The sequence below is a fragment of the Neovison vison genome, chromosome 6 (genome assembly GCF_020171115.1).
Source record: "Neovison vison isolate M4711 chromosome 6, ASM_NN_V1, whole genome shotgun sequence".
NCBI classification, from domain to species: Eukaryota; Metazoa; Chordata; class Mammalia; order Carnivora; family Mustelidae; genus Neogale; species Neogale vison.
This window is the reverse complement of record NC_058096.1, coordinates 173,965,652-173,981,405: the sequence shown is the minus strand read 5'-3', so window position 1 is coordinate 173,981,405 and position 15,754 is coordinate 173,965,652. Positions and strand designations below refer to the sequence as shown.

Below are 15,754 nucleotides of genomic sequence, written 5' to 3'. Positions count from 1 at the left end.
CTCACCTCCTGTCTGGTGATTGGAGGATTTGCCCCGGTTTGGGAAAGTTAGCAGGCCCAGTCCACGCGGCTGCACACCACCTGCTCCCCTGTCGCCCCGCACCTCCCCTAGGACAAGGCAGAAAGGGTGGGAAGGGGAACACGGCTCAGCATTTATTTTTGGACCCAGCTCACTAAAAATACCTCAGCCTTCCTGTTTGATCACTCTCCCTTTTGACCTGAATGGATCGCCGGGGCCCAGCGGCCCTCCCCACCCTCTGCTCGTTGTCCTTTAAAGGAGAAGGGCGTGGGGACGGATTCCTGCCGCCTGCTCGAGGGACAGATGTGAGCCGCCAGGGCAGGCAGGGGCCGCAGCCGCACTGACGTCAGGGCAGCGCTCGCGCCGCCGCAGCCGCCTGGACTGCCCAGGGCGCCTGGAGGGGAGGGGGGGAGCCGCGCGCTGCCATTGGCCGGCCGAGCGCGAGCGCCCGAGAGGATTGGCTGGCGCGGTTTTAGAGGGAGTCCCGCTCTCCAATTAAAGGACCCCGGGGCGCCCGGCTGCGCACAGAGCTCCCCCCGGGCCCGCGAATTTGGCCATTCAGCCAGCGCTGTCCCCGCTGCGCGCCCTCGCGCCTCTGCCTGAGAAGCCAGGCGCTGTTCCTGCACCAGAGAAGATGGCAAAGGTGGCTAAGGACCTCAAGAAAGGAGTTCAAAAGGTGAGCTGCGATCTGTCTGTACTTACCTACATTCTTCCTTTTCCCCATGTCCCTCCCCCAGGTTTCCCGGAGGCTTACCTAGACTAAGAAGGAAGCTCATTAAATTCCAAGACTTCGCAGAAAATAGAACAGTTGGGAGTACATATTTGAGCTAACAGGCACACACCCCAAAACTTACTCTTAAAAACCATTGTGTAAAGTATTGGCAAAGAATCTTAGTTCTTCTATGATGCTAATTAAAATTTAAATAAAGTGGAACTTTAAAAAAAAATAGTAATCCTATTGTCTGTAGGAAGAAAAATAACCCCTCCCTTAGCCCTCCCGGGATTGAGGTGAAAGTTGAGGGGAGGGTAATATTTACTCATAAGGAAATCTCCCCTCTTGCTGTCATCCTAGTGTTTTGTTTTTCACACACACACACACCAGTTTCTTTAGTTGGTGATGTTGGCGAGGGCAGCAGTTCCAGCACATGGGAACTAATTTCTGTCCCCAGGGTCTGCACGTTTCCCTTTCAGGAAGATCTGGCCTGGAGCCCAGAAGGTCACGGGTGATTCACTGCAGGAGGGGCCTGCAGCTGTGCCTGTAGCTCCAACACCCACTTACCTGGATGCAGTTGGGAGAGGGCACAGGCCAGAGGCTTAGAGGACAAGTGAGCTGGAAGCGAGCAGAGACACAGACAGTCTAAGCCAACGGAGAACTGAAGCCCAGGGTTTAGAGCGATTGCTTCCAGGAGGCAGTGGTGCGTAAGGAATGCCTAAGGCACTGAAACCCTGGCCCTGCCACTTTTTAGGGGCACTGCTTTGACCAATTCACTTTTCTATGCCTCCGTTTCCTTGTCTCCAGTTTTGGGGATGGTAGACCCTGCTTCTCTCCCAGCAGCAACAATAGCAGCAGTACACTGTGGGTTAATCTCCCAAAGCAGTCATTTTAAATTCTTGCAGGGCAAAGCCCTCCTCAGACCTCTGCCATTACCTGTGGAACAGAATGAGAGACATGAAAAACAAAACAAAACAAACAAAAAAAAAGGAAAGGACAGGAAAGAGGAAGAAAAGACAAAAACCCTGAACATATGTCAAAATCAAAATAAAAATGCAAGCCACATAACTTAGAAGCACAGAGTTCATGCATCTGATTTATAGCTGCACCATTACACAGCTGACCTCCCCACATTCCCACACAGTCCAGCAGACCCTTCTGAATGTGTACACCAAGTCAAAATTAATCAGGGCTTCTCTCTGGAAGGTACCATGTCCCATCACATTTGCCAGACTCTTTGGAGAATCCGGTCCTCTTTCCGTCTATGGAATTCTCCTAACACTTTAGACCTCGGTAAGATACCTGTTAATTTATACCTACTAACAAGTCATACATACACTACTTTTATTTCTTTATACATGTTTCTAAACTCCTTGAAGACAGACCTTTCTGGTTCATCTCTGTTCCAACACAGCATACCATACACAGCAGGACTCAATAAACGACCAGTGAACCACTGAATATCCATCCAGCTAAGACCATAGTTTTCACGGACAGTACATTTTGTACGTGAATGTTTTTTAACTTGTGGCAGCACCAGGATATTTGTGTGTCTGAACAGCCTCCCCAAATTCAGCTGAAGTAAAAGAATTTGGGGCTAAAGGGGCCAAGCCCCATGGTCCACTAGAAACTGAGGTGATTTGGGGTGGTTTTACTACAAACAGATTGATAGATGATGTGTGAAGACCCAGTACATGGAAACCCTCCTCCTTGCTGAGGGCCAAAGCCACCCCTTGGAGGAAGCCTTGTTTTTATTTTTCCTTTGCATCGGTGAGTGTGATTATCCGGATTAGAGGTGGAACATGTTCCCCTTCTTGTCACCCTCTTGTGCCAACTTCCTTGGCCTGCAAAGGGTTTATTTTCCATTTAGATCCAATTACAGGCTTAGAGAAAGAATGTGGTGGGTAGAGATGAAAGGGTTGTTTTTTTTTTTTAAACTTCTTGGGACGATGGCAATGAGGAGGACAGTCACCACTAGGTAGATGAACCAATGTCTTCAACTCAAAAAGTCAAGAGAAGGGAGCTGGGGAGAAACTCTCCTTGCTGAATGTTATAATAGTGATTAAACACCGTGTCATACCAACAGCATGCTGAAAAACTTTTACTGCTTATTTACTCTTTAAATCTGCAGCAGTTGGGGGGGGTTATAACATTTGGCTTCAGGATGCTTAATCACACTTAGGCATTTTGAAGTGATTTCATAGACTCTCATTTACAAAATGAGAACTGGTTTAAAATGGCATACAAACTGTCTCTACTGCCTCAACCCCAAGGGGAAGTAGGTTATGAGGAATCCCTAGCAGCTGGAAAGTCATAAAAAGGTCTTCAAGAGAACATAAAATCCAAAACCTGGAGTTGCTTTAGAGATCGTCTAACCAATCCCAGACAAACTGAGAGACTCACCATGGATCATATACCTAGTTACTGGCAGAACTTAGATAGAGCTACCTGCCTCCTCTCATCTGTGCTATGTTAAATGCCGCTCTTAAGCCATCATTTGTTTTTCTACTGGGAGAGAGAAGGTCTCCTAGTACAGAGAGTTCCCACAGAATAGTCAACATTCCTTGGTAATAAAGGGTCTGGAAGGCCAAATGCCATTTCTTTTGGTGGAATCAATCACTACAGTGGATTTGTTCTTCTATTGTTTATTAAGCATATTTAAGAATACTGCTACTACTATTCTTGGATCCAGAGCGAGGCTCATACCCCAGCTCTACCACTTAGTAGCTGTGTGCTTTTGTGTACTCCATAATTAATGTCTGAGTCTGTGCCCTTATCTGAGGATTAGAGAGGCAGTAGCCGCATCTACCCCCCAAGGGGTCTGTCTGTGATCATTAAATGAGATAATGCATAAAAAGGGCTCAGCCCAGAAGCTGGCAAATAGACTTAGTTTTTATTGTTGTTATTGGTATATTTTGATGGGTGTGTGAATGCTCAAAGGAGTCTTTTGGTGAAGGATACAATTTTCTTTATGAATATCCCATCTGAAGAGCAGCTAACTTTCATTCATCTGAACCAAAGCAAGTTGCTCAGTTTCAATAAGCCAAACATTGATCTCATCTTCATTCTACCCCAACAGATACAAAATCTGCTTACATGGAACAGAGATTACCAGTCACTATAGAGTTATAGAATTTTGGGCTTAGAAGGGGGCAGGGAGCTCTCTTCACTTTTTAGGCAAGGAAACTGAAGCCCAGAGGGGTCAAGCTCCATATTTGAGATTGCTGAGAAGATGGGCTGAAGCCAATTTAGGCTCTGCAACAATATGGGCCCATTGATTGCCAAGAAGCCATTTGCAGGACGAGAACAAAGGGATCTAAGAGCATGTCCACTGTGAACTATGCATGTGCTAGTGGACCTGCTCCAAAGGGTTCTCTTTTCACCCCTCAACACCATGTCAAAGGAGCATTAAATGATGATTTTAAGTGCATTGCCAGGCTCAGCTGGGCGTCTCCCCACACCCTTCTCTGCATCCCCTCCCTCTTGGCTTTCCTGTCCTCCAGCTTCATCCTCCCCTCTGTCCTCAGCCCTTCCTGCTTTCACCTCCAGTTCCTGCAGCGTGTAAGACTGCTGGCACGTTGCCTGAGCGAGCCGATCCAATGTAAACATGGCTCCTCAAGAATGGTCGTTGGCTCCCTCAATCTTAAAAATATATTAAGCTGTCACTTAAAGACCGTAATAGCCAAGGCATTGGAGACATGCCCATAGGTGTATAAGCAACCTGGCCCAAAAGACAGGCTTGTTTAAAAAAAAAAAAAGAAAGAAAAAAGAAATTATCCAAGTCCTTCTTAAAGGGTCCCTGAAAACAAATGCTGAAGCCATTACTTTGTATATTGAAGATGCTTGTCACATTGTGCAGACATGTCTGAATATGGGGGGTTGGGGGCTGAGGATTGATTTTCACCAATGCATCCACCACCTGGGGTGATGGGAGGCAGGGAAAGACTTAATCATAGACCATCTCTAGGCTTACTCTCATCCCTCTAGGCTCCAAGACCTTCTCCTAGCCAGGACCTATGCACCATTCCATAACCAGACAGTGGGTAAAGGTATTCCCTTCGGAAGGGCCTATGGTTTGATCTTCTCTCCATATTAATTAGCCAAAGATAACAAAGGATAAGTAGAATGGGCTGAGTCCAGCAAAAGCTGGGGATCAAGAAGGAAGGACATTGACACAGACTCACAGGTGCATCATTCTTTCTCACCCCCATGCCTGCCACTTCTGGTGAGGAGAAGGTAAGGAGCAGAGCAGTGAGGGGATAATTCCTCCTGCAGCCCACTGGAGTCAACAGGACTCCAGAAGAGGTATTCAATTTGACTTTGACTTTGGAAAGAATCTTTTTTTAATTTTTTCCAACTTGTACATTCAAAATAGTATGTGAATAACAAAGTAGAAATCTGGCATGATGAGTATAAACCTTGGGAGTTCTTATATCCCCAATGTTCATCCAACACCATTTAAACATAGATGATGAGAAAAGTTTTCTGGCAGAGGTTGAGTCAGCCTAATAACTGTAGGCATTTATTTATCAGTTGACTTTGGACAGGTCACTTTTCCTAGGAAGTAGCAGACCTGGGATGAGAAGCATTCTTCCTTTTTCCTCCAGCCCAGTGACCTTTCCTATACACCATACTATCTCCCGAATAACAAATAATTCCAGAAAAACAGGCTAAAACTCTGTTCCACTAAAAGTAGAATTGTGGAACAGCTTTTCAGGACATCCAGAAGGAAGAGACAACTGTTGTTCTTTAAGTGCCTTTGTTTGGAAGTACTCCTCCCGCAACACAAACACGCACACACTCTTTCTGTTGCTATCAGAAAGAGGATTTGGCTGGCAGCTGCCATGATCTTGGTAGGTACAGGGCCACCAACCACTTCTACAGGAGTCTCTCAAGATTATGTTATTTCCATAACTTCACATGGGACATTTAAGATGTCCTAAACCCATTCTTGGAGCTCTGTACATATCAGTGGTCTGGATCTGCAGAAACTCTAGAAATGTTTTCTATATAGCTTTTAAAGAAAACGTCAAATAAGAAATTGGGTCTCCTGTATGCACCAAGACTCTTTTCAGTGGCCAAATCCTGAACTTGGTTCATAGGCCTAAATATCTGGTGTGGAAACTTGATGGTGGTTTCACAAGAACAGAAACAGAACTAAAACAATTAAAAAGCTTTGTCAGACTTCCAGATCAACTCTTCACTCATTGTCTGCTCCTTTATATGAGAAGAAAACCCCTTTCCTTTTTTTCTCAGGAGAGACATGTTGGTCTTCCTTTCACCATTTGTTTGGACTCTTGTCCCCCTGAGAACTCTGCAGGAAGACTCACCCATTCTCTGCTAGCATAGACAAATTCAAGGAAAGAACAGAGAGAGGAAAGACCTCTCTTGAGTGCATGGAGGTGCTTGAAGTTTCCCACATCCCATTTTACCTCAAAGACTACCATGCAAAGATGTGAGTGTTCTTTCTCCATGTGAGTAGATTAAGACTAAGTTTACATGATCATGCGATGGCAGGTTAGGAACTCAAACCCAGCCTTTCTGATCCCAAAACTTAATCTCTCTCCACTCTAAGAAAAAATAAGAAGGCTTTCCTCAGAAGTAGCCATCTGGTAGAGAAGAGCTCTGATTAATCACTGTGCCCTTCACTCAGAGATCAAGGTCTCTCTACACATTAATAGTCTGATTCAGAATCTGCCCAGCACTTATTACCAGGCATTTGTACCTCTCTGGTATCTCTTGGTCACTAGTAGGTATCTGCTGTCACCTACAATAAGTCAAAGCCATTCCCAGGTAGAGAACAAGGGCTTTCTAGATTTTTCCTGGTTCCTGGTTTTCTAGAAGTCTAATTGAATTCTGAAGGGAGGAGGCTGGTAGACAACCTAAGGAAGCATACAACAGTATCCTAAAATTACTGAAGAAGCAGTGACCCTTGGCCAAAAATAAATAAATAAATAAAAATAAAAAAATCCTAGAGATCCCAGTCCCAGAGCTTCCAGGAAATTTTAGCCTGAGGATAAGCTTGGCCTCTGGAATGTGTATCTCTACATGCCTGGTCAGCCTGACTCATGGTCTACCCAATAACACGTGAATCAGGACCAAGCAAAACATAGCCAAGCCCCCACCAGGACATGCTTTAAAAGGAAATAAGATCACTGAGGGGGAAAAAAGCAAAGGCTCCATTTGGCGATTCACCCTTTGGAAGGACAAAGAAGTACCAGGGTCCAGCCCATGGCGGCTGTTTCAAATCCACATGATCTGTTTATGGGATTTTTTTCCTCCTTCTGTTTTAAAACATTAGATTCTTTATAAAATGAATCTTTGGACAAAAATGCAAGTGAATCTTTATTTAAAAGAGCTGAGCAGAGTCTAGGGATTGGCTTCATCAGTCCCTTTGTGCTGCAGTTGGGACGTGGGAGAGAAATAGCATATCCAGAATTTACAGGAGACATAACTGAGAGATGCACTGACTCACAGCATCTTTTATGAATGTGGGAGGAAAGGGTGTGTTCTATATTCTGCCATTTCCATGCCCAGGATACTCTGATTTCATGTCAACTTCATATCTTCAAACTTCAGAATGTCAAGTGAACATTTTGGCTATGAACTTAGCTTTGGCCACAAGACTTAGAGGCCATTTGAGAAGTAGTTAAATATGTGGCCTTTGCAAGCATGGATATCTAGATGTGACTTATGGTTCTGCCATTTACTGGGTCTGCAACCTCTGCCAAGTTGCTTTTCCTCTCTGGACCTCTGGTTCCCTGTTTGAGAAAGAGAGTTAACAATGGTTCTACATCTAAACAACAGTTGAAGAGATAAGGCATGCCAAGTGCCTGGATGCCTAGTACGTGCTCAAAAAATATTTCCTTTTGCTTCCTGGTATCCGATCTCTTCAGTACAGCACGGAAGTCCCATAGGTAGTTAAGTGCTGGAGCATGGAAAACCAAGTTCAGCTTACGTCATGTCACATGTGGCTTCTAAGATATCAGATTGCAAGACCTTCTCTTTGTAGCTAAACTTAGACTTAGCCATAAATACACTCAAGCTGCATCATATGTAAAATTGTGACAGTGGCAACAATTTGCTTTGGGTGGCTTGTTGCTACACTTCTAAAAAGCAGTCCTTCCCTTGCCTGAGACCAGACGTTGGTCCCAACCGTGTGATCTTAGATAGGAACTTACCCTCACCAAGCCTCAGATGTCTTGCTTGTAAATCAAGGTAATAGTCACTCATTTCTTCATTTAGCAAGTATTTATTCAGCATCTATCGTGTGTCAGCCATTGTGCTGGGTGCTAGACAATGGATAAGAGAATTTTGGTCCCTTCCATGTAAACTTGAGTCTGATGAAATTCATTTCTCATAAAGGTAAGATAAAGGCCAAATCCTGTCAGCGTTCTGATTCTGTGTATTTCTTGACCATCTGTATTGTGTGTGCATGCACACACAATTCTTCTTACACAGTTAATTCTTCTCTTTTGCTACCCACCCTCATATTTCTGAGCACTGCACACCTCTAAGCCACACCAAACCCCAGTCATTTTTACAGTGTAACAAAGGAATGAGTGTGATAATTCTCCCAGTATTTGCATATTTAAAAGATTTATATATTTAGTTATTTGAGAGAGAGAGTGAACAAGTAAGGAGAGGGATAAAGGGAAAGGGAGAAGCCGATTCCCTTCTGAGCAGGGAGCCTGATGTGGGCTTAGTTGAAGGCAGACACTTAACCAACTGAGCCAGGTACCTCCCCACCCCAGTTATTGCATTTTAAACAAGGTACTTAGTGATGAGCAGTCTGAGGCAGAGGAGAACTCCTGGCAGCTCCCAGCAGCCCCTTCAGCTGCCTTGCAGACATGATGGTGGACACACTGTCTATGCCCAGCCTATGTCCTCAGAGGTAGCCTAACACCCCAGGCCCTGTCCTTAGTGGTGTTGATGGCAGGGGCACCAAAGGACAGGAGCACAGAGAAAGGACTCTTGGCTGACTAACACCCCATAACCCGCCCTTAAGACGACAATCTATTTGGGCTGTATGACTAAGTGGCATGTCCAGGTACTGATTCATGAGGCTGACTACCAACGTAACTGGCCTAGCTGATCCATTGGCTGGAAAAAGTGGAGGGAAAGTGGAGCCCAGCCCTGCCCTCATCCTGGAGGAGAGCCGTCCACCTGCCGAGGCATTCCTGTGCTCTGCTCCCAGCCCTGGCACTGTGGCCAGCCAGTGTCCTTGTTAAAGGGATCTAGCCATAACAGGGGAGGGGGTAGGGGGCCAGTATTTGGAGGCTTATTTTAGAGGAAGTCAAGGGGATTTTTTTTTAAATCCTGTAAGCAGAGAGGGGAGACATTTTTAAGCAGGGATCTGTGGACAGAATTAAGGGTATCAAGGAATGTAAATGAACAAAAACTGTACCCTTATATATGCAGCCTCTGATTCAGCATTTCCTTCAATTAGGAGTGAAGACAAAAGCCCTGACAGCTTAGCAACCCCTTGACTTTTTTTTTTAAACCAAAAAGCTATTGTACAAGACATTTACATTAGAAAAAGATAGCTGGATATAGGCTCTGTGCCCTTGATACCAATGGAAATCTGATACTTTCCTGTCCTGAGATCAATACTTTCCAGCTGAGATCGATGTCTAATGTACCACTTATACTGGCTCATGTCCTGAAATAACAATAAATCCACTGCTAAGTCTTGTTAATTAATTTAATAAAGGCATGTATATTACTAAATCATAGATCTGTTTTTACATATTGGTACTATTTCAGTAATAGTGGTTTTTTCTGTCATCTTACATATTTCATGCATTTAAAACATTATTCTGAGAAGGGATGTTTTTGTGTCAGACAACCAAAAGATCCCAAATATATTAAGACCTCTGTCAAAATAAAGCCTTAGCAGTATTCTATACACATATACATAAATAGGTCCAGCTGTAGTGGACTGAGACCTGAGGCTCTTGGAGCAGACAAACTGGGTTTAAATCCCAGCCCAGTCACTCATTTCCTATTACCTTGGACAAGCCACATTACCTCTGAGCCTCAGTCTCTTCATCATTAAAATGGGCCTGAGCGTTGTTGTCTCCAACAATGATCTGTTAAGTTCTTAGCACAGTTCTTGAGAAATAATGTTGCTTGTTAAACAGGAATTACCTCATGAGAGCTCATGAGAGCAAAATGGTAGAGAAAATAAAAACATTACTTTGATGAAACTTATCCACTTCTAATTTGGCACACTTTAAGTGTTAGTCTGTGCAAACATATATGCAATTATTACATGCCAGGGACTAAGGGACTAAGCTGATTAGTGGAAAAGTAGAAGGAAAAGAATCTCAGAAGCTGATGGTTTCAGAAAAGGAACAGCCAGTACGGCCATCAGAGAGCGAACAGTGCCTGCAGACCTTGATCAGAGGTACATGTGGAACTGAGGGAGATCAGAAGAAGCAGTACTTAACCCCACCCGGGAGGTCAGAGAAGGCTTATCCAGGAGACAACATCTGAGCCGAGTGTTGATAGACAAGGATAAATGAGCTGTTAGGAGCAGGTCATGGTCCAGCTTTATGCTTTCCAAGTCTGACACGTATAGTCTCCATCCTACCTGACTTCTAACTTGGGGAATATCCTCCATCTTGAACTGTGGAGAAGTACATTTCCATGTATCCATCCATCCCCACATACGTGTCTTTTATTTTTATTTTCTCATCTGAGGACTTGTTCCTCTTGCCTCTCAACCAGAACACTTGAGAGTGATTAGGGTAGCAGGCCCTGCCAAAGTGGCACACAGAAAACTTTATGGCCGTGGCTTGAGACTCTCCCTGTCCCAGCAAAGGAGATCCAGCCGACTCAAGCCCCCTGGAGTTTGAACTTTTGCAAGAAGATTTAGGTTCACATAACTGAGAATATGCAATATCAATGGGAAGAAAGGAACACACACGCACACACTATGAAATTCAGCACACTGCATGTATGAGCAGAACATGAAAATGGTCCAGAACCTCCCAGGCATGTTTGTGCACCCCAAGTTTTATTCACCCTTAGACTCTGACACCATAAATGATACTTAGAGGAAAAATCCCAACTAAGACTCTTGGATTAAATAAGTGAAAGAAAGTCAACCCTTTGAAATATGGAACTTGTTTAACGAGATCCAGAATCTTACATCAAAACAATTCCTCTTGTACAGTTCTTCAGAGTTCTCACTTGGCCTGACAATGTGGGCTCCTCGCTGCCGTGGGTTAGAGCAGGTGAGGCATAGGAACAAAAAACACATGGTTTGGATGTCAAAATGCCACTGGGGGGATTGTTCTTGGTTTTTGCTAGCTGTATATGGTAGCATATATGTATATGGTATGTTAAAAAAAAATCCCAGATTATTCCCTGTCAGTTATCTGGAAAATGAAGTTATGAGGATCATGCCTATGTTTGCAAGGACCTAAAAAGAGGCGAACTTTGATGGAAAAGCTGTGTTTTCCTTGAGTCTGTCCTCCTACACAGCTGACAGGCCCCAACAGCCCTTGGGAAGAGACATAATAGTCACACTATCTAGAATGGTTGTTGTCACCAGCCTCCACATCCCAGGCTGGGCCCTGACAAGGAAAATCATCATACGCTTATTTGAATAATGCTTCTACTGTATATTGCAGCAATTACAATTAATTTTTAGGAGATAGAAAGGGCTCAGAGTTTCTCCCTAGTTCATTCTCCTTATTTAACAAACAAGGAAACAGGTCTAGCAAGTCAGGTGACTTACTCAAGGTCACAGAGCTAGTTAGTGGAAAAGCTGGGGTAAAAATTTGAGGTATCATAGCATTTCGGGTTCAGAAAGACTTTGAAAACTTTATTCTGTTCAACCGTCCCTCATCCTTAAACATGAGGTGAATTGGACAGGACAGCCAGATGCTCTGAGAATACCACTGACCAGCATGCGTACCTCCTGAAGAGACCTATTTTTTTAACCCCTCTAAATATTAGAAGTTCATCCTTATCACGAGGAAAAATGCCCCTCTCTCTCTATCTCTCTCTCTCTGCAACTTTTTCCCATTGCTTCTGTTTCCCTAGCTGCTCAATTCAAGGGGACAATGACCACTTTTTTCTAATGTCCCAGTTCTGGTAACTGACTAAGTCCTACATATTGTTCAGGATTAAGGTCAACGCATCGTTTCCTGGGTTAGTTCCTGCCTTCTGGGAGATCTAGTGTCAGCTTTTAGCTGAGTGAGATGGCCAACAGACATCTCCCAGTTTTTGTTTTGATGTGAGTTTGGGGACTTGCCCAAGGGGACTTGAGTTTGCTACCTTCTCCATCTGAGCAACATATTTACCTCTCCTAATCGCACCCATTTGGGAAGGTCACTTCTATGCCACCAAACTATCCTGTTTCTCAGAGGAGAGCTTCTACAGTACAAAAAGAGAAGGGGATAGGCAATCCTAAAGCACTAAGAATTCCAAACCCACATCATAAATACTCATGAAAAATCAGCACTTGTCCACATGTAAAGCACCTGATTTATAAAGGGCAAGAGTCAGGAGGACTTAGTCTTCTTAGAGAAGACTAAGAAGAAAAAGAAGAAAACTGTGACAAACAGAGGTAGTATGTCTTGAGAAAGCTTTAAAAAATATTCACAAAGTTATCATAGTTTATTACTGTGTGGAATTTGAGAGCAGTAAGAGAGTAATGTAAACTTTATATCCTGGTGACGTTTCCATCTGGAAGGAATGCTCAAAAAAATAAATATGAAGGCTGGTCACCAAAACCAACTTACTTTCATTAAAAGATGCCACTAAGAAAGTAAAAGACAATCCACAAAAATAGTCACAGTACATATATGTGACAAAGGATTATATCCAGAATATATAACTAACTCCTTTAAATAAATTTTTAAAAAGCAGTCCCATTTAAAAAGAAAATAGCTGGAGATTTGAACAGCCATGTCACAGAAAATGTCTAAATGGCCACTAAGTGTAGGGAAAGATATTCAACCTTAATACTCATCAGAAAAACACAAAAGCACAATAAGATAGCATTGCACACCCAGAAGAGTAATAAAATTAAATACTGACAATAGCAAGTGTTGATAAGGACGTGGAGCAGTTAGAATTCATACATTGCCAGGAAGAATGTAAAGTGATACAGCCACTTTGCTGGGGCATGTGGGTGGTTCCGTTGGTTAAACGTCGGATTCTTGGTTTGGCTTGACGCATGATCTCCTGCATCACAAGACTGAGCCCCATGTGGGGCTCTATGCAGAGTGGGGACTCTGCTTGAGGATTCTGTCCCTCTGCCCTTTCTCCCATCTGGATGCATGAGTGTGCACACTCTCTCTGTTTCTCTCAAATAAAAAAATCTTTTTAAAAAAATGTTTAGATACAATCACTTTGGGAAACTGGTAGGGACAAAGAACTCATAGTGGGTAGAAAAGGGTAGAGAGAACATGAGGGCAAAGGACACAAGACAGACCTGGAATAGAGGAAGTGAGACCAGCACCCCTCAGTGGTATCCTTACCCATGTGGTTTAATCTAAAACCTTGGACCTATAGACCAAGATCAGAACTGGCATAGTAGGAGTGGGGACAGAGGTATGGGAGGGAGACTTTTTGGCAGATACAGGAAGCATGGGGAGATGAAAAGGAAATGAAAGTGAGAGGGTTGGGGAAGGCACTATTCCAAACCAGACTCTGAATTTTTAATATCTGGTCCCAAGTTTTATTATCCTCCTGCAGACTTGCCTATGAAAGGATTGGCCTTAGGATAGTGAATGCGCCAAGGCTTGATTTGTTTCCTTCCTTCAGACGACTGACTTGAACCTTCATTCGACCCTTGAGGCCCCCCTCTTTCTGGCTGGAAGTCTCTTGAGAACAAACTCCAGTGATTTCCATGGTCTTGGGAGGTAGTTGGCTCAGGTCTCTAGACGACAGCAGCCGCATCTCAGGAGAGTTGGCCCTCCTGAGAGACAAGAGCCAGCAGGACGCCTGAAAATTGGCTGAAGTTTAGTCCAAACCACTTATAGCTCAGACCCATATCGACTTTAAGTTTCTAGTTCTTGATGAATATTTATACCAAAATAGGGCCAGTGGAAAAGTTCCATCTGTGTGGATTTTAAGAGTTTTGCCTTCCCTCAGCCACGTTGACCAAACTCAGGAAAGTAGGGGAGTCACTGCCAAGTATATGCTCTTTGAAGTACAAGAAATTCTGAGAAGGCCCTGGACCCATCATATTTCTTCTCATCCCGAAAACCTAGATTTGGCACTCCTTTTTTTTAAAAAGTACTTAATATCACCACCTCTCATAGGCTTTATAATTTTAGCCTAGTCCTGGACACCATGAACACTCATTTGAAAGGGTGGGTCTCTTCAAAATTTTGCTGGGTGAAATTGCTTTGCTGGTTGGTGTTTTTCCCACCTTTCTAAAATCTGGGTGGTCCCGTTAATCACTTTAACTCACCTCTTTACTTTGCTAGCTGACAAATGGCCCCAAATTTTCTCTTCAGTTTAATTAGTCACTCCATACTCCTCAGAAGCAACAACACAAAAAATTTCATTAAGTTCTGCCCTTAAAATGAGGGACAAAAATAGAAGCTCTGCTCTTGCACGAGACATATTAACTGCACTTACCAAGCACAGGCCATGAGCCAAGCACCGTGCTACACAGTTTTCCTAATGTTTACAGAAATCTCATTTTACAGATGAGTCAGATTCAGAGAGATTGTGTAAATTGCCGTGGTGACATAGCTAGACGATGAACATGAATTAAATGAAGGAAGTTCAATCCATAGCTCTCCTTCTTCCCTCTATGCCATTTCTTATGTATATGTAACATGTTTACAGGGTTCCAGAAAGATGGGCCACATGAGAGAGTAGCCCTCAGGCTCAGACCTTTTAAAAGACAATGGTATTAGCTAGAATTTAATGATGTTGTTTCATATTTGTTGTATTTTTTATGGTTACCTTCTGTTTTAATACATTTTAGAGGTAAAGGTTTTTTTTTTTCCAAGAAATAAGTTTTTTAAGTAATTTGTTTAAAGAAATATAATCACACAGATGGTATATTGAGGACAGAATTCATGAAGCAGCAACATAGGGTTTCATAAACATCTAATATTCAATTACCCCTGATCTCTATAGCACCTTATAGTTTTCTCAACATCTTATATGCAGTGTCCTATTTGATTCTCACAAAACTCCCATGAAGCTGGTAGGAATTATGATCCATTTTAAAGGTGAAAAAAAATCAAGGTTCAGAGAGCAGAAACTGCTCACCAGGGTCACACGGGTAAATGATAAAGCGGCCAGGGCTTGGGTTCAACTCTTCCAGTTCCAACATGAACAGTTCTCCCCCAGTGCCCCACCAACAAATCCTTTCAAGGGCAAGAGTGGTTAAAGGGATATTCCAAAGCAATGAGCCAAGACTAAAAACGCCATGGAAAGTCTACAGAGCTTAGCAACTCTCAGGCTGGCCTAAGTTTTCGGTTTCCCCGTGCTTATATATATTCTGTTTCATGGAGAAGCCTGCGGTTGCTACATTCTGAGTTGCTCTAGAGAAGTCTGATTTTCTCTCTCTGGTGAGTCGCCTTCCAGAAGGATCAGAAAATGGCTCTCCCATACTGGGAGCATCTCCTACCTTCGGGGGTACACCACAGATGCGATGGCACAAACTAGAAATGGGCCCCTCAAAGAGGAAAAGCTGGCTTCTGCCCAGAGAGGAGAGCATTTCTTTCCATGTCTACTTGCCTTGAACAACTGACCAGAATTCAGACCACAGGTCTGGGTGACTGGACGGGCAGGAATACCATAAACCAGGGAGAACCAGTGGGTTTGGTGGCGAAGAAGGTGAGATACAGTTCCATCAGTCTACCCAGGAAGAGATTCCAAGAGCTGAAAACACTTCTGCAGATAACACTGAGAGCCACAGAAAACTGCTGAGGCCATCAGAATGGATGGATGCTAAGAGAGAAGCATGTTGAGAATCAGGAGGAGGTCAGAACCAGTGCTGGAACTTTCGAGAGGAGGAGGGAGCCACTGAGGAGGGCCAAG

At 43.7% G+C, this 15,754-nt stretch overlaps 1 protein-coding gene across 1 annotated transcript in view; it reads left to right on the top strand.

Moving 5' to 3' along the window:
- Positions 1 to 551: 551 nt before the first annotated feature.
- Positions 552 to 15,754, top strand: part of LMCD1 (LIM and cysteine rich domains 1) — a 58,237-nt gene continuing 43,034 nt past the window's right edge. Inside the window, exon 1 of the mRNA XM_044253105.1 lies at positions 552 to 694. Within this exon, the coding sequence (XP_044109040.1) occupies positions 653 to 694 (42 nt within the window). The 5' untranslated portion in view covers positions 552 to 652. The remainder of the gene's footprint in view (positions 695 to 15,754) is intronic.